Source organism: Natator depressus, chromosome 6 (assembly GCF_965152275.1).
Source record: "Natator depressus isolate rNatDep1 chromosome 6, rNatDep2.hap1, whole genome shotgun sequence".
NCBI lineage: Eukaryota > Metazoa > Chordata > Testudines > Cheloniidae > Natator > Natator depressus.
Genome location: NC_134239.1, coordinates 84,895,640 through 84,918,255, shown reverse-complemented (window position 1 = coordinate 84,918,255; position 22,616 = coordinate 84,895,640). Strand labels below are relative to the sequence as shown.

At 46.5% G+C, this 22,616-nt stretch overlaps 1 protein-coding gene across 2 annotated transcripts in view; it reads left to right on the top strand.

Moving 5' to 3' along the window:
• The first annotated feature begins 617 nt into the window (after positions 1–617).
• The window catches only part of SNX6 (sorting nexin 6), a 55,475-nt gene continuing 33,476 nt past the window's right edge, over positions 618–22,616 (top strand). The window contains exons 1-4 of one of the 2 annotated variants that reach the window (XM_074955848.1): positions 618–728; positions 826–873; positions 11,394–11,498; positions 12,119–12,229. In XM_074955848.1, coding sequence (XP_074811949.1) covers positions 723–728; positions 826–873; positions 11,394–11,498; positions 12,119–12,229 — 270 coding nt within the window. In that variant the 5' untranslated portion in view covers positions 618–722. Of the gene's footprint in view, positions 729–825; positions 958–11,393; positions 11,499–12,118; positions 12,230–22,616 lie in introns of both variants that reach the window. The other variant, XM_074955847.1, reaches the window with a different exon arrangement.

Below are 22,616 nucleotides of genomic sequence, written 5' to 3'. Positions count from 1 at the left end.
AACCTGCTTTATGATGACAGACTCAAGGATCTTAATCTATTCCGTTTAACAAAGAGAAGGCTAAGGTGACTTGCTTATAGTCAATACGAAGAACAAATATTTAATAATAAGCTTGTCAGTCCAGCAGAGAAAGGTTTTAAGTTAAAGTTAGACAAATCCAGACTGGAACTAAGGTGTACATTGTTAACAGTAAAAAGAAAAGGAGTACTTGTGGCACCTTAGAGACTAACCAATTTATTTGAGCATAAGCTTTCGTGAGCTACAGCTCACTTCATCGGATGCATCCGATGCATCTGTAGCTCACGAAAGCTTATGCTCAAATAAATTGGTTAGTCTCTAAGGTGCCACAAGTACTCCTTTTCTTTTTGCGAATACAGACTAATACGGCTCCTGAAACCCATTGTTAGCAGTAAGGGTGCAGGAGTGCCGCCTATCTGGCTATGGAGACCCCCACCTCGCCTCAGCGCTCCCTACACCCGGCCCCTGCAGCGTGGGCGCCAGCCACACACCCGGGTCCCTGGCCCGGCCTAAGGGCTCCCTCAGCGCCCGTGCTGCTCTCCGCGGGACCTGCAGGCCCGCCCACAAGGGCCGACCGAGGAGCGCACTGGCTCAGCTGCAGCCTCCGCCTCCCGCTTTAGCTCCGCCCGGCTCCTCCCCTCGGCTCCGGGCTGCCCGGCGGGCTGGGCCTGCGCTTGCGGAGGGAGGGAGCGCGGGGAGCAGCCATGATGGTGGGTGTCTGGGCGACTGCGGGCGCCGCTGGGAGTCGGGCGGGAGGGACGTGTGGCCGGGTCACTAACCTGTGCGCTTTGTCTCCCCCCGGAGCAGGAAGGCTCGGACGACGGCCCAGATTTCCTCTCCGAAGAGGACAGAGGAGTAAGTGCATCTGCCCCGGGGGCTCCCGGGCCGCTGGCAGCTGGGGACCGGGCCCTGCCGTGCCCTGCCGGCGCCTGGCACCCGGTAGGAGGGCGGCGGCTCTGTCCTGAGGGTCCCTGGCGGGGCGGGGGCGGTTCTGTTTTGCAGGATCCGGGGCCCCTGTGTCTGGGTTGTGGGGTCTGATCTGCGAGTTCCTGGGCCCCTCACACTGGGGTACGCGGTGGGGGTGTGGTGGTGGCGGCGGCGGCGTTTTTCTCTTGGGGTTGTGTGTGCATTTTACCTGAATCTTAGTTCCAGTTGTGTACCCTTGGTCATAACTTCTCGCCTCCATAACGGTCCGGGTATCTAAATGCCGTTACCGACACTGATTTGTTTTGATGGTTTTTAAATGCTATTATGGTTTGGGATACTTCTCCTGTCAGGATAGAAACAACGCGGCTTAACAAGTATACTTTATCTTGTTGTTTATATTCCCCTATTCCCTCCACTCAAGTGTTTTTTTTTAAATAGCTTTTTTAAAAAGTAGTTTAATCCAGGTTCATTTGTATTTTAGGAGATTCATATTTTGCATCTGTATAGTTCCCACTCAGATCTTTTTTTCTCTCCTACATGTGCTTCTTAAATCTTCTATTGCATTGAGCAGGGGTGACAGATTTGGTGGAGAGCACTGAATTCCATCTTTAATTACAGGCCAGGGCCTAGGTAATATATTAACACTATCTTCTCTTTTCAATTTATAGCAGACCTCCCACTGATAACAATGGGAGGCTTGTGCCACAGTATGTGTGCAGCTAGGACTTTTAGTAACAGAATTTTTGTTATTTAATCATTTACTTTTAGTTTGGTACCTCATTTTTGTGTTCAGTATCAGTTAGAAAATATTCTAACCATTGGGCTTGCACCTATTTCTGCCCTTCGTTTTTCTTCTTCTTCCCTGTCTGGACTTTCTCTGTGTTAGAAAAATGTGCCAGTTTAACTAGATTGATTGAAAAATGCAGATGCATTTAAACTGGTGTAACCATTGTTCATATTGTTTTGGCTTAAGTCAGTCTCTTAGGAAGAATTGACCTTGACCAGCTAGATTGAGGGGGGAAAAGTCATGCTTGGTTTGGGGTTAGCTAGCATGTGATAGCTAATATAGACAACCCCATAAAAATTAGGAACTTCTTAAAATGAAAGCTAAGATTCTGAAAATGCCATGTAGACCACAAAAATATATCATGCAAATCATATATTTGACACATCTGGCATAAAGTTAGGTACCGTAGCTGGATTTTTAAAGGGGGACAGGTAATTTTGACCAATAACGGTATGTAGGCATACATGTTAAGATTTAATTGGTTTTGGTCATGAAGCATAAAATGCAATTAACAAGAGGTCAGGAAAGACTGTTACTCTTGTGGACTTGCACTGTTTGGCAAGTGTATTGTAGAGTCTTTTTAGTATTCCTACTGAAAAATTCAGAGTAAATAAGAGAGGGAGGCTGGGGAGAATGAGCAGTGAGCACTTACAATGTCAGCCACTGCAGAAGCGAGAGAGTGAATGTGTGTGATATTTCTAGAAATAAATAGATAGGTTGCCCTTCTGTGAAGTATTAGATAATGGCCATAGTTGCAGGCCGTTGTATACCAGTAGTCTGATCTTGTTTAGAAAATTCTATATTTTCCCTCCCACTACTGCTACACGCTTCTGTAGTAACATGTTCATAGTACTCTCTCATTTAATGCCTTTAAAAATGTGTTAGTCAAGGGTCTTGACCAGGGATCTCAAACTCAAATCACCATGAGGGCCACATGAGGACTAGTATATTGGCCCCGAGGGCCACATCACTGAAACCTTTTTATACAACGATACAAAAGTATAGTAAAAAATGAAGACTAATATAGTATGCTATTAAAAGTCAATGTATTAACTTCTTTAAAACTGTAATACGAAGAGGGGTTTTAATAAAATATAAACACCTGAAGCTATTCCTTATGTGGTCAGTAACACTCATGATGATATACACCAGGGGTCAGCAACTTTTCAGAAGTGGTGTGCCGAGGCTTCATTTATTCACTTTAATTTAAGGTTTTGCTTGCCAGTAATCCATTTTAACGTTTTTTAGACGGTCTCTTTCTGTCTATATATTATATAACTAAACTATTGTCATACGTAAAGTAAACAAGGTTTTCAAAATGTTTAAGAAGCTTCATTTAAAATTAAATTAACTTGTTGATCTTACGCTGCTGGCCTGCTGCCAGCCTGGGGTTCCGTTCACCTAGGCCGGCAGCAGGCTGAGTGGGGCCTGCGGCCGGGACCCCGGCTGGCAAGGGCCCGGCAGCCAGAACCCCGGGCCGGCAGCGGGCTGAGCAGGGCCAGCGGCCGGGACCCCAGACTGGCAGTGGGCTTAGTGGCTCAGCCCTTTGCCACTCAGCCCGCTGCCAGTCTGGGGTTCCGTCCGCTGGCTCCTGCCAGCCAGGGTCCCAGCTGTCGGCCCCGCTCAGCCCGCTGCCGGTCTGGGATCTCGGCCCTGCCCACATAGAGTGGATACCTACCTTCATAGAATCATAGAATATCAGGGTTGGAAGGGACCCCAGAAGGTCATCTAGTCCAACCCCCTGCTCGAAGCAGGACCAATTCCCAGTTAAATCATCCCAGCCAGGGCTTTGTCAAGCCTGACCTTAAAAACCTCTAAGGAAGGAGATTCTACCACCTCCCTAGGTAACGCATTCCAGTGTTTCACCACCCTCTTAGTGAAAAAGTTTTTCCTAATATCCAATCTAAACCTCCCCCATTGCAACTTGAGACCATTACTCCTCGTTCTGTCATCTGCTACCATTGAGAACAGTCTAGAGCCATCCTCTTTGGAACCCCCTTTCAGGTAGTTGAAAGCAGCTATCAAATCCCCCCTCATTCTTCTCTTCTGCAGACTAAACAATCCCAGCTCCCTCAGCCTCTCTTCATAAGTCATGTGCTCTAGACCCCTAATCATTTTTGTTGCCCTTCGCTGGACTCTCTCCAATTTATCCACATCCTTCTTGTAGTGTGGGGCCCAAAACTGGACACAGTACTCCAGATGAGGCCTCACCAGTGTCGAATAGAGGGGAACGATCACATCCCTCGATCTGCTCGCTATGCCCCTACTTATACATCCCAAAATGCGCAACCTTCTCCCTGGTTCTAGCCCATTCTCTTCCTCTCTCTCTGCACTGAGGTGAGGGTGGGAGTGCACTGAGCACAGAGCTGGGGGTGAAGGATCAGGCTGGGGGTTGGGGTGTAGGGTCTGGCCAGGAGCTAGAATGAGGGAGGGGGCTCAGGGTTGAGGCAGGAGGTTTGGGTGTGGAGTGCTTACCAGGGCATCTCCCATTTGGTGCGAGGGGTGCAGGTGGGAATGTAGGGGGAGGGGGGCAGTATAGGAGCTCCTGTTTGGTGATCAGGGTGGGGGTGGGAATATGGGGGGTGCAAGAGACAGGGCATGGGGTGTGGGGGGGCTGGGTATGTGTGGGGGGTGCTGCAGTCAGGGCTGGGGTTGTAGGAGGGTGCAGGGTCAGGACAGGAGGCTGGGGTGTGTAGGAGTCAGGGCAGGAGGCTGGGGGTGTGAGAGGGGGATGCAGGGGTCAGGGCAGAGGGCCTGGGGTGTGTGTGTGGGGGGGTCAGGGCAGAGGGCTGGCGGTGTGGGTGTGGGCTAGTGTCCTGGGGGTGCTCCCTGCCCAGAGCAGCTCACGGCAGGGGGCTGGAGGGGATATGCCCTGATTCCACCCCCCCTTCCCCAAGGTCCGGAACCCCACCTCTTCTCCGCCTCCTCCCTGGAGCAGGAAGTATGCTCTGGCTCCGCTTCTCCCCCTCCCTGGCAAGGGCCATCAGCTGATCGGCGGGAGGGAGAGGAGGAGGGGCAGGAACCCAGCACGCTGGGGGAAGAGGCGGGGGAGGGGGGACCTTGCCTGCCCTGCAGCAGCAGCCAGCAGGACCAAGCTTCTTCACCCTGCCCCTGCGGGGCCGGGGAAGGGGGGCAGGCAGGATTTTTAATGGCACGCTCGCTGCCCTGGGTTTGGCAGCGGGATGAGCGGTGCCGGCGGCTGGGACCCGGCAGGCAGCAGCATGCCATTAAAAATCGGCACGCGTGCCGTCTTTGGCACACATGCCAGAGGTTGCCGACCCCGATCTACACTAATAGTCTATCAACATAGCTGTAATGGCGGGAACTTTTTAAAGTAACTATTCATACAAAATACGTTGCCACTTTTAACAAACATTCTTCCCAACTACTCATAGCGTGCCTTGCTCTGTCTCTAAGGCGGCAGCTCGGTGCAAGGTGGAGTAGAGCATGCTGGGAGTTGTAGGACTCTATTGAGTGAATTTACTCAGCAGTCAGCACCTGTGTTGAAGGGTCAGCGTCCCCTAGGAGGTTCGGGGATTTTTTTTCCCACCCAGGTGTTGTTGAGGGTGAGAGGCGTGGGGAACAGGCTTGGTTTTTGTAAACTGGAAAATCCAAGATCCCTGTTCCCTTCCCTTCCCCCCCCCCCCCCCCGGTGATATTTCTCTCTGATTCGCCTTCCCTTTCCCTCCCTCTCAGTGTTAACGGAAAAGGGCTTTTCCCAGTGACTGGCTGCTGCTGCTGCTTTCCTGGCTCCCTTCTCCTCCCCCAGCGTTTCATGCTGTGCATGGGCTCAATGGGGATGGATTTCAATGGTGGTGTGTTTGGCCCTCCCTTGAGGGAGGGGAGGTTTGAAGAGTGGTGAAGGGGCTGGCTGAGGGTTGGTGTGAGTCGGGGTATAGCTGGAGGAGAGGATTGGGGATGCAGGAAGAGCAGATTCAATGGCTTGGTCCGGAGTGAGGATCTGCAAGGCTGTTTGTCGAGCTTGGGCAGTTTGACTTGGGTAAACTTCAGCAAACTGTGGAAACGGCTCATTGAAATGCACGCAGCAGACATCCCCACCCCCAGAGTGAGAGTGACTGTAAACACTGCCTTAAACAGCAGCTCGGAGAGCCTGCCTGCCCTCGTCCCCAGAGCATCTGTGTGGGAGCTGGCAGCAGCAGGGCCAGAGGTGGGTTATGTTTTGCTGATCCAGCTAACGTCTTCCCTGCTCTGCCTCTTCCCACCCCTTCCCTGCCCCCATTCCAACCCCTTCCCCAAATCCCTGCCTCTTCTCTGCCTACTCCCCTGAGCGCGCCACATCCCCGCTCCTCCCCCCTCCCTCCTGGAAAGTCCTAAGTGCCGCCAAACAGCTGTTTGGTGACAGGAGGAGCAGGGACGCGGGCGGCAGGGGATGAGGGGATCTTGGCTGCTGGTGGAGTCGGCGCCTAAGGCGGACTGCAGGAAGTAACTCCTCAGGGCCGTGTGTTTGAAACCCCTGGTCTTGATTAAGCCGCTCTTCCAGGATACCTTTTGAAGCGGCCAGTAGGAGCCTCTCTTCTTTCTTTTCCTTTCGCATCCAGTGCCAAATAATTATTACAGAACAACATAATCACCATCCCTTCCCTTAACTTTTCTGCTGATGTTACTTTCAGACCCCATTTTTCATTGCCTATTTATTCTGAATCTAAATCCCCAGCATTAACTATCAGGCGTCTTTGCAGATTCTTGGTAGTTGATCATAATGTGATCATAAATGAAAGGAGCACAGGCAAGCTGTTCTGAAGGGCTTGTCATCACATAGAGCGCTACAGTGGTGCAACTGCAGTGCTGTAGCGTTTTAGTGAAGACGCTCCTATGCCAACGGGAGAGCTTCTCCCATTGGTGTAGTTAATCCGTCTCCCCGAGAGGCGGTAGCTATGTCGATGGGCGAAGCTCTCCTATTGACATAGCGCTGTCTACATGGAGGGTTAGGTTGGTATGACGACGTTGCTCAGGGATGTGGATTTTTCATACCCCTGAGTGACATAGTTATAGAGAGAGGTCTGTAGTGTAGTGTAGACCTGGCCTCAGATTCGGCTATTTGAATCTTAAAAACCATAGCAGCTCTTTTCTGTGGCAATAGTAAAAACAAGTGCTCTTTTGTAAGCTGGTATTTCCCTGAACTTTTTTTTTGTGTGGATCACCCTCCTGTGTTTGCACAGGTCATCCCACACTATGTAGTGAAGGACTATACACCAGCCTTTGATTAGGTTAATTGACTTCCTTACTGTGTATCTCAACCCCCTTCTCTCTCTAGAGTTCAGACATTGTCATGTCAACAGCACTCTTAATTTTTTAACAATGCATGGGTAGATGTTACTGTAAATGGTATGAAATAACGAGAACTGGCATTCCACAAGTAGTTTGACTAGGGTGTGCCAGCTTTCTCACGGTAGTGTTTGAAATCTACTTTGCCCTTGAGAGAGAGCCCAAGATGATACTTTGCTCTTGACCCAACCTCTTCTGAGGTCAGGTTCCTTCTCTCTGAGGTGCCTCAAAAGCAGTTACTCTTATTTTCAGCTTCCAGTTACTTTAAATAAAAGCTGGATTTTTTTGTGTTCAAAGTAGAGAAAATAGCTTTTATTTTTGTGATTCTCTAACTGATTTTAATTGCTTTACAAGAACTTCTACTAGGTGGCCATAAAGTATGAATTGAAGTATAGAAACATTATGTACAACTTGGCATAATTGCATGCCCACCCTAAAATCAGGCTGCCAGTGCTTTTCACAACCTGTTGGTTTAGACTTTCAGCATCTCTATGAAAGTCTGCAGTGTATCCCAGGTTTTTCTTTCTCCTTCTCCCCTTTATCAATAAGCCATCTGTTGATAGTCATTTTTTCTTTCAAGTAGTGATGTATAGAGTAGGGCAATTTCTTCACTATTGTGGCATGACAGCATTGTTTTTGAGTCAATACCCAAAAATACAAAGAATGTATTCTTGTTGCACAGTGGCTCACAAAGTTCCTTCAGCTTTCTGATTGTCTTTCCATACCATTTATAGAATGCTTCATTACCTTTGCAAATATAAATGGTCCTGTTGCCAGGCAAGCAATGTAGCATAACTTATATATATTGTTAAACTCTCCAAGGTTTATAGAGGAACTACATTTTTATCTGTTGGGCAAGCCATCCATCACAACAGTGTGTTCTTACTTATTGTTTGCAATTGTCCTATTTACTTTTGTCCTTAAAATAGTGGCTTGTGTTCAGAAAGTTACATTTGACATTAATATAGTGGAAAAAATATAAAAGTAAAATAGCTTTGATATTCCAAGCATTGTATAAAGCACTATTGTGCTGAACCTTAGAAGTCTACACTGCACCATTTTTGTTTTTTTTGTGGCTCTTTGGAAAGATGGTGAAAGAAAACAAAGCAAGTTAGTACAGATTGGCAGGGACATTGGCTTTTTTTCATGCCTTTGTCATAGGATGGGGTGTAGATCATCTGCTAGGATCGTCTGGGCATGTCTTGCCTAATCAATTCCCTGCCATTGCAGAGACCTGAGAGATTGGTGGCACCTCAGGGCGATTTAGCAGGTCTAGTGAGGACCCGCTAAATCGACGGCAGAGTGCTTTCCGGTTGACCCCTGGAGAGCATCTCCCATTGGCGCAGTGCAGTGAAGACACCAGGGTAAGATGACCTAAGCTACGTCGACTCCAGCTACGTTATTCACATAGCTGGAGTAGCGTAATTTAGGTCGATTTACCCCCGTAGTGAAGACAAGCCCTTGGTCTCTCTTGTTCTCTGCCTATAGCACACAGCAGTTTAGTCTCCTGAGAACTAAATTTAGTTCAGCTAAAGTCATTGGACTCAAAATATGAGTATCTGGGTGAAATTTAATGGCCTGTAATATGCAGGAGATCAGATTAAAATAGATAATCTGATGGTCCCTTCTGGCATTAAACTATAGAAAACAGATTTTTCTTCATTCTGTCATCATGAAAGTCAGTTTACAGAAGTCTTATTTGAATAACCCAAACTTGTCTTTTATCCACTGTACTGCAAATTAACTATTAATGGCATTAAGGAGACTTCCATAGAAAATTATACACTTGTTTTTACATGCTACAGAGTTGGTAGTTACACAACATGAGATAATATTTTCATAACCATTTTGAAATTTGGGCTTTGCCACTTGACTTGCAGTCTTTATAGTTTTCTATGAAAAAGCTGCTCTGTGGGTATGGTATGAAAGGATGTTTTGCTACAAAACCTTATACTTCAGTAGAAACTACAAAAACAAAATAGCCAATTGTCTTATAGCCAAAAATGAATATCACAAATATAAAACTGCAAATAACTAAAAATTATTGGTGGTATAATTAGATAATGATGCGTGAGAAGGTTTCAAAGTAACCTTCATACTTTTAAAATGTTTGGGTGCCTGTTTGTTCCTTGCAATAATTAAGGAACTGAAACTGTGAATGAGAACTCTGATTCAGACCTCAACATGAATTTACAGCAGTGATAAATACTATTTAATCAAGTCTCCTGTGCTTTGCAAAATTGTACAAGGTGAGACTTACTTCTAAATAGATATTAGCTTTGCTTAAGTATAAATCTTTTTTTAATTTTTAGACGTTTCATGAGACCTATATCTCTAAAGGAAAAGGATACTAATGCCCCAGTCCTCTAGATACTCCAGCATATTCAAGACATGTCCTGCACATGCAGGGACTAGAGGAGAGATTTTGTGTCAAATTACTTTATTGTATGAATGATCTACAGGGTGAATTAAGGATATAACTCTAGATTGTCCACTCCCGTTGAAAGGGCATACAGTGCTCATCTCAGAGTTCCCTTTGTTTTCTATTCAGTGGGATTGGGCTTCCAACCTCACACTGATGGAAGGGACTGTAACCTGGAAATCTGGGTTTTCCTGGAGAAACCAGAGTGCAACTTCAACTATCTTGGGTAGTAGCATTTAGATCAGGGGTGGACAAAATGTGGCCCGTCTAACATTTCTATCCGGCCTCCTCTGCCCCCTCACCATCTCTGAGTCCAGGCTGCTAAAAGTCCTGCGGGGGAGCAGGGTGTTCAGGCATGTTGCCTGCCTGCCATGGCCCCAGGCTGCTCCCGGAAGTGGCCGGGGGTGGAGGTGGCTCCGTGCACTGCCCCTGCTCCCAATGGGAGCTGCAGGGGTAGTGCTTGCGGGCACGGGGAACGCATGGAGACCTGCTGCCCGCCTCCCACCAAGAGGCACACAGAGACGTGCCAGCAGCAGTCGGCTGCAGCTGCTTCCGGGAGGAACGTGGGGCTGTGGCCGGCAGGGAGCCTTTCTGAGCCCTGCTGCACTGCTGGCTGGGAGCTGCCTGTGGTAAGCACCTCCTGGCCAGAGCCTGCACCCCAATCCCCTGTCCCAGGTCAGAACCTCCTCCTGCACCCAAACTCCCTCCCAGAGCCCATACCCCTCATCCCCTCCTGCACCCCAACACACTGCACCAGCCGGGAGCTCCCTCCTGCACCCAAACTCACCCCCAGACCCCACACTCCCTCCATTAATATAGTAGAAATGTGCGGCCTGTAGCAACTTACCAAAATTCGTGGAGTGGCCCCCCCTGCGAAAATTATTGCCCACCCCGATTTAGATCCTGCTTCTCCTTTGTCCTTCTTACCTCTTTATTCTTCCACTATCAGATAAGAAACAGCAGTAACTCCTGGAAGAATTTTTTTTGCCATTGTGGGTGGGGGAGTCTGCAATCCAGAGGCAAGGCAACAGCCATCGTTCACCCCCTTCTTGTCTTCAGAGCCCAGACTCTTCTTTTTTTGGCACCTACTGAGAGACTTAAGTTGGTGGAGGGAGTGCTGTTAGCCACAGCACTCAAGCTGAAGTCCACCATCTAGTTCTTCTGGCTTTAGTTTTTCCTTAGAACGAGTGAAGCACCTGATCCGCAGTTTCTGCCATGACTGTGAATATTGTCTTTGTTGGTTCAGACTTAACTGAAAAATTGAAATATTTGGCCTAAATTGAATCTTTAGATCCACTTCCTCTTAGTAGATTATGAGAATCTTCAGGCTGACTTATTGAAACCTCAAATGAGAGCCACTCTACACATATCCTAACACGTCTCTGGCCAGCCATATTCTCTAAAGTAGACAAGATGAGAGTTTTTAATTAAAAAAAAAAAAATTGAAAACACTTTTTAAAAATAAATCATTCCTTTGAATATCATAAAAAAAAAAAAAGGCATAAACTGTCCCCCTCTCCCTCTTGAGGGCACCTTTAAAATTATCCATTCATATTACATGCTCTTTAGAGTTGTGTGTTTGTAAATAATAAAATAATGTAAAAATTAGGGGAAAAAACCATCTGTCTGTTTAGAATTCAAAATCTTTAAAATTTACAGTGTATTTTGCTTTTTTGAATTGTGAGAAAGTTAACAAACAATATACAATGAGAAATGCAAATACTAATAATAGGGCACAAACAAGGAAGCATAGTAAATGAAATGGCCATGCATGGTTGTGCACTGCAAGAAATGTGGGTTGGATTTGTTTTCTCACTAGTTCTATTTTTTACATTTTGTAGTTTTGTTCTTTCCATCTGTTGTGTTGTAAGGGTGCCCATCAGTGCTGAATGAGAAATGAAGTGCTATTTTCGTTTAGTTTTTATTAAGTCTAAACTGATGTTCTTTGTTTAGCTTAGAGCAATAAATGTAGATCTCCAGACTGATGCTGCCCTGCAAGTGGATATTTCAGATGCTCTTAGCGAGAGGGACAAAGTGAAATTCACTGTTCATACCAAGGTAAACCCAGCCTTGTATCTGGATGACGTTTAAGAGTAATAAATTAACTAAAAAATGAGAGAGACACTGTCAGCCTCAAGTAATCAACAAAGAAAATTCAAGTTGTATATGCAAAAAATGTTGATTTAAAAGGTAAAACCATAACTTACGTAAGAGAACTTACTTGAGATTCTCTATAGATTACTCTGTTTTACCTTGTGATTCCCACACTTACTTTGTTAAATTATTGGCAGGCCTTTCTACACACACTTGTATTCTTCAGCGTGGTGTACATTGTTTTCTCCATTATTCACTACAGACTTGAACAGTATGCTTCAGGATAGTAGTATGTTCTGCCTCAGGTTTACATTTTAATTTTCTAAGTAACTTATTGCTTGATTTGATGGTTTATTGGTACTGTCTTTTCATGATGTTACTACTATAAAATAGATTACTTTTATCTTACAAAACTTTTAGAAGATAAACTGTTACTCAGGATGCAGCTTACTTTTAGTAGAGTTTAAGGTGGTTTTACTGTTCTTCTAGTTGTAGACTACTTTTCAGCATTGAGATTATAGAACGTGATATAGTAGTGTAAACTTCTGAATACTTAAATCTGAAAAAAGCCCCCTTCTTTGCAGAGTTCTTTACCAAATTTTAAACAAAATGAATTTTCTGTTGTTCGGCAACATGAGGAGTTTATCTGGCTTCATGATTCCTTCGTTGAAAATGAAGACTATGCCGGCTACATCGTAAGTATTCTAAACCTTTCATTTTATTTGTCTTTGTTCATTTATGAAATGCTGTAGACTGAGGACTTGATTATCACATGTACTGAGCACCTATACCATTTAAAGCCAATAGGTGCTATAGGTGCTCTTCCTCTCTCAGAATCAGGCCCTGAAGTTTTCCTACATTGCGTTAAGTAATTTCACAAACTCAGATGTTGAAACACATTCTTCGGTGAGCCAATGTAATCTTAGTTATAACATGTTTTATTGCATTGTGCCTGTCTCTTCTTTGCTCCAAGAATTTTGAGTGGCTTAATGTTACAACTGTATAGTTTAGTCTAAAACCTATTAAAACATAGAGGACACGTGTACTGTGAAACTTGGCATACCTGTTTTCAGGAATTAATGTTTAACTTAGTGTTTGTTGAGTTAAGTTTTTTTTTGTTTCCTTTGTTTGTAGTTGGAATGGCAATAAAGAATTCAGTATTAAGCTGTAAAGTCATCAGTGCTCTTGGAATTTTGTTCCATTACTAATTGTTCCTCTAGGAGGAGGAGAATCAATTTTCACTTTGGATTAATTCAAAGAAAATAGTAAATATGGTTTAAAGTAGGACAAAGAAAACATAATGCATAATTTAGAGGACTTCCCCCTTCGGACTTATTTCAGGCATTTGGGGAATGGATGTCTCCAAAGTAGTTAGTTACATGATGAAAGAAGTAATTGTAAACACAGCTAGCGTTAACATCAATAAATTGTTTTAAAAAGGAAATAATTGACATTTATCTTTTTGATGTTAAGTTTAGACATTTAATTGAAGGTTTTTTAAGAGTATTCAAAACTAAAATATTGGGTTTTTTTAGAAAAAATAGTTTTAGTACTTTGTCCATCCTAATGCACCATTTTAGTTGATCACAAATCTGATCATATTAATTTTTTCATCCTGAAAAGGAAGAGCTGAGAGGTACTTGAGAAGAACAAACCTGTTTGCCTAGGCTATGTCTATACTTAAAATGATAGAAGCACACCAGCAGTGCTTTAGTGTAGACACTCACCACAGCGATGAGGGGTTCTCCTGTCACTGTAGTTAATCCAGCTCTCTGGGAGGCGGTAGCTAGGTTAATGGAAGAATTAGTGCTGTCTACACTTGGAGTTAGGTTGGCCTTGCTACGTCTGTCAAGGGTGTGGATTTTTCATGCCCCTGAGAGACTTAGCTATGCAGATGTAAATTTTCAGTGTAGATCAGCCCTTAGTCAGTTTGTTAATGCTTTTGAGATTAATTTTTTTGTGTGTGTAGTAAGGGCTTAAAGTGAAATGAGAAGTTGTTCTTAAATAGTTTATATTAACATGTTCAAACTTCAGCATAATTTTGCTTCCTGGTGTACAGGCTAGTTGAAAAATTCACACCCCTGAGAAATGTAGTTAAAGTGACCTAAGCCTTGGTATGAACACCTTTGGGTGGATGGAAGAATTCTCAAGGGGGTGGATTTACTACAGCGATAGAAGAACTCCTTCTGTCTTTGCTACAGCAGCATAGCTGCAGCTGTGCTGCCACAGTGCTTGTGGTATAGACATAGCCTTAGTCATTCAGGAACAGTTAAGGTGAATTGTTTTAACCTATAGTGCACCATATTATAAAATAACTAAAAGGTTAAGTGGCCCAAAATTTTACCTACTGTGTCTTTATTTACTGTATGTGAAGATCGTATCTCTTTTCCAACAAATGTATTTTTTAATGCCAGCAGCCTAGCAATAACAACTTAGTATGGTAGAAAAATGACTCCAATTTCATGCTTTTCAGAAAATATGAATGGAGGGCATTAAAACAATTTTTGAAAATACCTTGACTATGTCCCCTTTGTTTAAAAGAAACATTAGAATAGTTAACTGAAGTTAATTAAGTGAATCAGAAATGGTGTTTAATTTTCATAAGGCTAGTTGTAAGTGATTATTGGAACCAGAAAATAACATTTTAGTAATATGAAAGGAGATTATCATGGGGCATTGGGATAGTATGCTCCATAAATTGTTCATCAGGTGACTTTTGGCCATAAGAGTGTTAACTATGAGCAGGGAGGAGAATAGCAGGAGTTCAGGTCTAAAAAGCTTTAAGCAACTTAGGCCATGTCTACACTACAGTATTAAGTCGATGATCATAAGTTACTTTAATAACATCGGTGGAGCACATCCACATAGTGTTCTTTGTGTTGGCTTGAGTGCGTCCACCGTTGTTGCTCTTGCATCAACACAGAGAGCATTGCATCATGGGTAGCTATCCCACTGTGCAACTTGTCATCCTTTGCCACTGGGAGTTCTGGGAACGGATTGTGGTGAATGATGGCGATGTGCTTGCCGTCCCGTGATGCAGTTATTTCCGTTCCATCATTCCGTGGGCTTCCTACTTCGTTTTGTGCCATTTTTCAACAGTCTTTGTAAACTGCGTACCCACTGTCTCTGCCTGACAGCATGGATCCTGAGCTGCTGACCATTCTGGTGATGAGCATTATGAACACAATGTTGCTGGTACTGCAGTATTTCATGGGGTGCGAAACAGAGTGAATCAGTGGTGTCTGTTCTGCTGTCTGCCATGGAAACAAATAACTCAAGATTGCTGCTGGCATTCACGGAACAGCTTGCCACAGTGGACTGTTGGTACTGAGCAATGGGATTACATCATGATGCATGCATGGGATGACGAGCAGTGGCCTTAGAACTTTTGGATGCTCAAAGCCACGTTCCTGGAACTGTGCGCAGAGCTCACCCTAACACTGTGGTGCAAGGACACCAGAATGAGAGCTGCCTTCCCTGTGGAAAAGTGAGTGGTGATTGCTGTGTGGAAGCTGGCAACTCTAGACTGCTACCAGTCAGTCACAAATCAGTTTGGAGTCGGAAAATCGACCGTGGGTTTTGGTAATGCAAGTGTGCAGGGCCATTAATTGCCTCCTGCTATGAAGGACTGTGACTCTTGGTAATGTGCAGGAAATAATACATGGCTTTGAGGCAATGGGATTCCTTAGCTGTGGCGGGGAGATAGATGGAACGCATGTCCCAAATTTGGCCTGAAACCATTTTGTGATGGAGTACATCAATCAAAAGGGCTATTACTCCATGGTCATGCAGGCGCTGGTGGATCACCATGGCTGTTTCACTGTCATAAATGTGGGGAGGTCAGGGAACATCCATAATGCATGCATCTTTTGGAACACTGGACTGTATAGAAAGCTGCATGCTGGGACTTTCTTTCCAAATCAGAAGATTCTAATGGGGGATAAGGAAATGCTCATAATGATCCTTGGAGACCCCGCCTGCCTCTTACTCCCATGGTTCATGAAGCCTTACACTGGGAGTCTAGACAACAGCAAGAAGCACTTTAACAACAGGCTCAGCAGGTGCTGAATGACCACTGAGTATGCCTTTTGCTGGTTAAAAGGTTTCTGGCGCTGTCTTTTCGGCCAGTTAGACCTCAGCGAGGAAAATATTCTGATGGTCATTGTGGCCTGCTGTACTCTGCATAATATTTGTGAAGTGAGGGGGGAAAAATTTCCCCAGGGGTGGACCACTGAGGCCAAGCGGCTGGCTGCTGATTTTGAGCAGCCAGATACAAAGGCAATTAGAGAGGTGTAGCGGCAGGCTCTTTGAATCAGGGAGGCTTTGAAGGAGCATTTTGACACAGATTCCCAGTAATGCATCTTTATGCAATGCATTCGGCCAGGCAATGTTTACTTGCTGCCTGTAGTACTTGCTTCTTGATCATTAATTGCAAGGAGCAAATATTGCTACCCATAGCCGCTGTGTCTGAGAGATGTATGTCACAAATAAAGACTCATTTTATTTAGAAGATTCAACTTTAATAATGGGATAAAACAAACTTCTGATCAAATAGGGAACGTGAAAATGAGGAACACTCTCACGGGAGGGCTCTCACAGCTGGGTGTAACTCCAGCTTTCGTTGGAAAATCAGTCTCTGTGTGTGGAATGCACGGAGTACTGTGAGGGACCAGGAACACGCGAGGAATGCGGTGGGGAAGTTTGGGGAGGGCACGGACTGGAGTTCTGTAGTGCCTGGAGGGAGAGTCGGGCACAGATGTGCTCAGATTGCAGGTTAATGAGGGACTTCAACATCTGTCTGGCTCTTCAGGAACTTTATCATCTGCTTCTGCCCCTGTGGCCTTTCATGGCTATCCAGCCTGAGTCTTTCTTTGATTGTCTCCCTCCATGCTCTGGTTTGGCTATGTGCTGCATCTGTTGACTCCAGCACTTTGTGAAACATATCCTTCTTACTCCTCCTGGGTTGCCGCCTTATCTGATGGAGGTGCTTTGCTCGTTCGGAGGAGTGGGTCTTCAAGGGCACATCTGCAGAAGCCAAAGAAACAATGAACAGAGACAGTACCTGGAATGCGTTCCCAGCCATGAATCACAAAATTTACACTCACCTCTTACTCACTGTCCCTTGGTTAACACAGAGGTCAGCACGAGTCCCAATTATGGTGAGTTCATGGAGGTGGGGGTGGGCAAGGGATAATGGGCAAGAAGGGATAAAGGGTGGTTTGCAAAGTGGGTTACTTTGGGTATGTCTACGCTACGAAATTAGGTTGAATTTATAGAAGTCAGTTTTTTAGAAACCGTTTTTATATAGTCGATTGTGTGTCCCCACACAAAATGCTCTAAGTGCATTAACTCGGCGGAGTGCTTCCACAGTATCGAGGCTAGCGTCGACTTCCAGAGTGTTGCACTGTGGGTAGCTATCCCACAGTTCCCGCAGTCTCCGCCGCCCATTGGAATTCTGGGTTGAGATCCCAATGCCTAATGGGGCAAAAAACATTGTCGCGGGTGGTTCTGGGTACATGTCGTCAGGCCCTCCCTCCGTGAAAGCAACGGCAGACAATTGTTTCGCGCTTTTTTTCCTGAGTTACCTTTGCAGACACCATACCACGGCAAGCATGGAGCCCGCTCAGCTCACTGTCACTGTATGTCTCCTGGGTGCTGGCAGATGTGGTACTGCATTGCTACACAGCAGCAACAACCCATTGCCTTGTGGCGGCAGACAGTGCAATAGGCCTGAAAACCATAGTCATCGTGTCCAAGGTGCTCCTGGCCGCCTCGGTGAGGTCGGTCAGGAGCGTCTGGGCAGACATGGGCGCAGGGACTAAATTAGGTCATTCCCTTTAGTCCTGCAGGCAGTCCTATTGTACCATCTTACAGTGAGCAGGCAGGAGATGAGGATGGCTAGCAGTCCTATTGCACCGTCTGCTGCCAGCCAAAGATGTAAAAGATAGATGGAGTGGATCAAAACAAGAAATAGACCAGATTTGTTTTGTATTCATTTGCTCTCCCCTCCCTCCGTGAAATCAACGGCCGACAGTCATTTTGGTGAGGTCTGTCAGGGGCATCTTGAAAACTTTAATGGAGATTCAGTCCTGCCTGAAATACCAGAGGGAGGGATAGCTTAGTGGGTTGAGCGTTGGCCTGGTAAAACCAAGGTTTTGAGTTCAATCCTTGAGGGGGCCATTCTGTGTGACAGTTGTTTTTGTTTCTCCTTGATGTAAAGCCATTCCCTTTGTTGATTTTAATTCCCTGTAAGCCATGTCATCAGTCGCCCCTCCCTCCGTCAGAGCAATGGCAGACAATCGTTCCGCCCCTTTTTTCTGTGCAGACGCCATACCATGGCAAGCATGGAGCCCGCTCAGATCACTTGTGCAATTAGGAGCACATTAAACACCACGTGCTTTATCCAGCAGTATATGCAGCACCAGAACTGGCAAAGCGAAACCAGGCGAGTAGGCGACGTCAGTGCGTTGACGAGAGTGATGAGGACATGGACACAGACTTCTCTCAAAGGACGGCCCCTGACAATGTGGGCATCATGGTGCTAATGGGGCAGGTTCATGCGGTGGAACGCCAATTCTGGGCCCGGGAAACAAGCACAGACTGGTGGGACCGCATAGTGTTGCAGGTCTGGGATGATTCCAAGTGGCTGCAAAACTTCCGCATGCATAAGGGCACTTTCATGGAACTTTGTGACTTGCTTTCCCCTGCCCTGAAGTGCATGAATACCAAGATGAGAGCAGCCCTCACAGTTGAGAAGCGAGTGGCAATAGCCCTGTGGAAGCTTGCAATGCCAGACAGCTACCGGTCAGTTGGGAATCAATTTGGAGTGGGCAAATCTACTGTGGGGGCTGCTGTGATGCAAGTAGCCAACGCAGTCAAAGATCTGCTGCTATCAAGGGTAGTGACCCTGGGAAATGTGCAGGTCATAGTGGATGGCTTTGCTGCAATGGGATTCCCTAACTGTGGTGGGGCCATAGACGGAACCCATATCCCTATCTTGGCACCGGAGCACCAAGCCGGCGAGTACATAAACCACAAAGGGGTACTTTTCAATAGTGCTGCAAGCACTGGTGGATCACAAGGGACGTTTCACCAACATCAACGTGGCATGGCCGGGAAAGATACATGACGCTCGCATCTTCAGGAACTCTGGTCTGTTTCAAAAGCTGCAGGAAGGGACTTTATTCCCAGACCAGAAAATAACCGTTGGGGATGTTGAAATGTCTATAGTTATCCTTGGGGACCCAGCCTATCCCTTAATGCCATGGCTTATGAAGCCATACACGGGCAAGCCTGGACGTAGTCGGGAGCTGTTCAACTACAGGCTGAGCAATTGCAGAATGGTGGTAGAATGTGCATTTGGACGTTTAAAAGCATGCTGGCGCAGTTTACTGACTCGCTTAGACCTCAGCAAAACCAATATTCCCACTGTTATTGCTGCTTGCTGTGCACTCCACAATCTCTGTGAGAGTAAGGGGGAGACGTTTATGGCGGGGTGGGAGGTTGAGGCAAATCGCCTGGCCGCTGGTTACGTGCAGCCAGACCCCAGGGCAGTTAGAAGAGCACAGGAGGGCGTGGTGCGCATCGGAGAAGATTTGAAAACCAGTTTCATGACTGGCCAGGCTACGGTGTGAAAGTTCTGTTTGTTTCTCCTTGATGAAACCCCCTTCCCCTTGGTTCACTCTACTTCCCTGTAAGCTAACCACCCTCCCCTCCTCCCTTCGATCACTGCTTGCACAGGCAGTGAAGTCATTGTTGCTTCACATTCATGCATTCTTTATTAATTCATCACACAAATAGGGGGATAACTGCCAAGGTAGCCCGGGAGGGGTGGTGGAGGAGAGATGCACCGGGAGGGGTGGTGGAGGAGGGAAGGACAAGGCCACACCGCACTTTAAAAGTTTAAAACTTTAAAACTTATTGAATGCCAGCCTTCTGTTGCTTGTGCAATCCTCTGGGGTGGAGTGGCTGGGTGGCTAGAGGTCCCCCCCACTGCGTTCTTGGGCGTCTGGGTGAGGAGACTATGGAACTTGGGGAAGAGGGTGGTTGGTTACACAGGGGCTGTAGCGGTGGTCTGTGCTCCAGCTGCCTTTCCTGCAGCTCAACCATATGCTGGAGCATATTAGTTTGATCCTCCAGCAGCCTCAGCATTGAATCCTGTCTCCTCTCATCATGCTGCCACCACCTTTCAGCTTCAGCCCTCTCTTCAGCCCGCCACCTCTCTTCCCAGTCATTTTGTGCTTTCTTGCACTCTGACGTTGTCTGCCTCCACGCATTCCTCTGTGCTCTCAGTGTGGGAGGACAGCATGAGCTCGGAGAACATTTCATCGTGAGTGCGTTTTTTTTTGCCTTCTGATCTTCACTGGCCTCTGGGAAGGAGAAGATCCTGTGATCCTTGAAACACATGCAGCTGGTGGAGAAAAAAAAAGGGGGACAGTGGTATTTAAAAAGACACATTTTATAGAACAATGGGTACACTCCTTCACTGTAAACCTTGCTGTTAAAATTACATCATAGCATGTGTGCTTTCGTTCCAAGGTCGCATTTTGCCTCCCCGCACCGCCTGGCTAGCCCCTCCCCCCTCTCCATGGCTAACAGCAGGGAACGTTTCTGTTCAGCCACAGGCAAACAGCCCAGCAGGAACGGGCACCTCTGAATGTCCCCTTAAGCAAAGCACCCTATTTCAACCAGGTGACCATGAATGATATCACTCTCCTGAGGATAACACAGAGAGATAAAGAACGGATGTTGTTTGAACGCCAGCAAACATACACTGCAATGCTTTGTTCTACAATGATTCCAGAGTACATGCTACTGGCCTGGAATGGTAAAGTGTCCTACCATGGTGGACGGAATAAGGCTGCCCTCCCCAGAAACCTTTTGCAAAGGCTTTGGGAGTACATCCAGGAGAGCCGTGAATGCCAGGGCAAATTAATCATTAAACATGCTTGCTTTTAAACCATGTATAGTATTTTAAAAGGTACACTCACCAGAGGTCCCTTCTCCACCTGGTGGGTGTGGGAGGCAGCCTTGGGTGGGTTCGGGGGGTACTGGCTCCAGGTCCATGGTGAGAAACAGTTCCTGGCTGTCGGGAAAACGGTTTCTCCGCTTGCTTGCTGTGAGCTATCTACAGCCGCCTCATCATCATCTTCCTCGTCCCCAAAATCTGCTTCCGTGTTGCCTCCATCTCCATTGAAGGAGTCAAACAACACAGCTGGGGTAGTGGTGGCTGAACCCCCTAAAATGGCATGCAGCTCATCATAGAAGCGGCATGTTTTGGGCTCTGACCCGGAGCGGCCATTTGCCTCTCTGGTTTTCTGGTAGGCTTGCCTCAGCTCCTTAAGTTTCACGCGGCACTGCTTCGGGTCTCTGTTATGACCTCTGTCCTTCATGCCCTGGGAGATTTTGACCAATGTTTTGGCATTTCAAAAACTGGAACATAGTTCTGATGGCACAGATTCCTCTCCCCATACAGCGATCAGATCCCGTACCTCCCGTTCAGTCCATGCTGGAGCTCTTTTGCGATTCTGGGACTCCATCATGGTCACCTCTGCTGATGAGCTCTGCATGGTCACCTCTGCTGATGAGCTCTGCGCTCACCTGCAGCTTGCCACGCTGGCCAAACAGGAAATTGAAATTCAAAAGTTCGCGGGCCTTTTCCTGTCTATCTGGCCAGTGCATCTGAGTTGAGAGCGCTGTCCAGAGCGGTCACAATGGAGCACTCTGGGATAGCTCCCGGAGGCCCATACCGTCTAATTGCGTCCACAGTACCCCAAATTCGACCTGGCAAGGCTGATTTCAGCGCTAAGCTCCTTGTGGTGTGGAGTAAGGAAATCAATTTTAAGAGCCCTTTAAGTGTAAAAAAAAAAAAAAAAGGGCTTTGTCGTGTGGACGGGTGCAGGGTTAAATCGATTTAAAGCTGCTAAATTCAACCTCTACTCCTAGAGTAGACCAGGGCTTTCAGTGTCTAGGGAGCCTATTCTGAATATTGGTACCCTTTTCCACAGGCTAGAGTAATCAAACCTTATCTCTCTCCTAAGGGTGCAGCTCCTGCATGCATAGGGATTCAAACCAGCTCTGTATGCTACTCGCCTGTGTGCCACTCTGTTCCCTGCAGAAATAATTGCTGGGTTGCACGGCAAAGTTTCGTATAGTAGGGAGAGAAACAAGGCAGGTCTCCCAAGGAATCTTTGGCAGAGAAATGCAGAATACCTACAGGAAAGCTTCCTAGAGATTTCTATGAAGGATTCCCAGGACATCCCTCTGTACACTAACAAACTTTTCTGCTGTGACCCAACTGCGTAGATGGAGAGGCTCTGTTGTTAATTTCTCTTATCCATCCTCTCCCATATAACAAAATACATGAGAGCTCAATCTCCTCTCACTGTGCAGTATCAAAGCAAAATGAGCACTTACTGGAGCTCCCCTCTCCTGGCACACGGGATGCAGAACTGGAGTGCTAGAACTGGCTAGACCTCTCTGGAGTGGTGAAGAGGTCCTGACTTGCTGTGCCACTGGACAACCCTGCCGTGTGCTGCACGTTTGTCCTCCGGCACCACTTCCTCATGGGGCTCGAGTCCGCTGGCTGCTGCCTCCAGTCTCCCCAAAGTATCCATGGGGCCTTGGTGGTGTAGCTGGGGTTGCCACCAAGGATGCATGCAGCTCCTTATAGAGTGACGGGTGGCCTCCCTTGCCTTTTGGTATGCCTGCATGACACTGATTTTTAGCATGACACTGCTCTGTGTCCCTTTCGTGCCCCTTCTCCTGCATGCCACTAGCAATCAGCCTGTAGGTTTTGAAATTTCTATGGCTGGTGCAAAACTGCGACTGCACAGCCGCCTCTCTCCCCATGTACTCAGCAGATCCAACAGCTCTAGTGTGCTCCATGTGGGAGAGCATCTGCTGGGTAAAGCCAGCATGGTCAGCTGGGAAGATGCTGTGTGACTTATGCACACTGAGCAAACAGGAAGAGGAATTTCAAAAATTCCTGGGTCTTTAAACAAGGGAGGGGCGCATACCTATGTACCTTCAGGGCAGCAGAGTTCAAATTGCTGGCCAGAGCGGTCATGATGGACTTTGTGG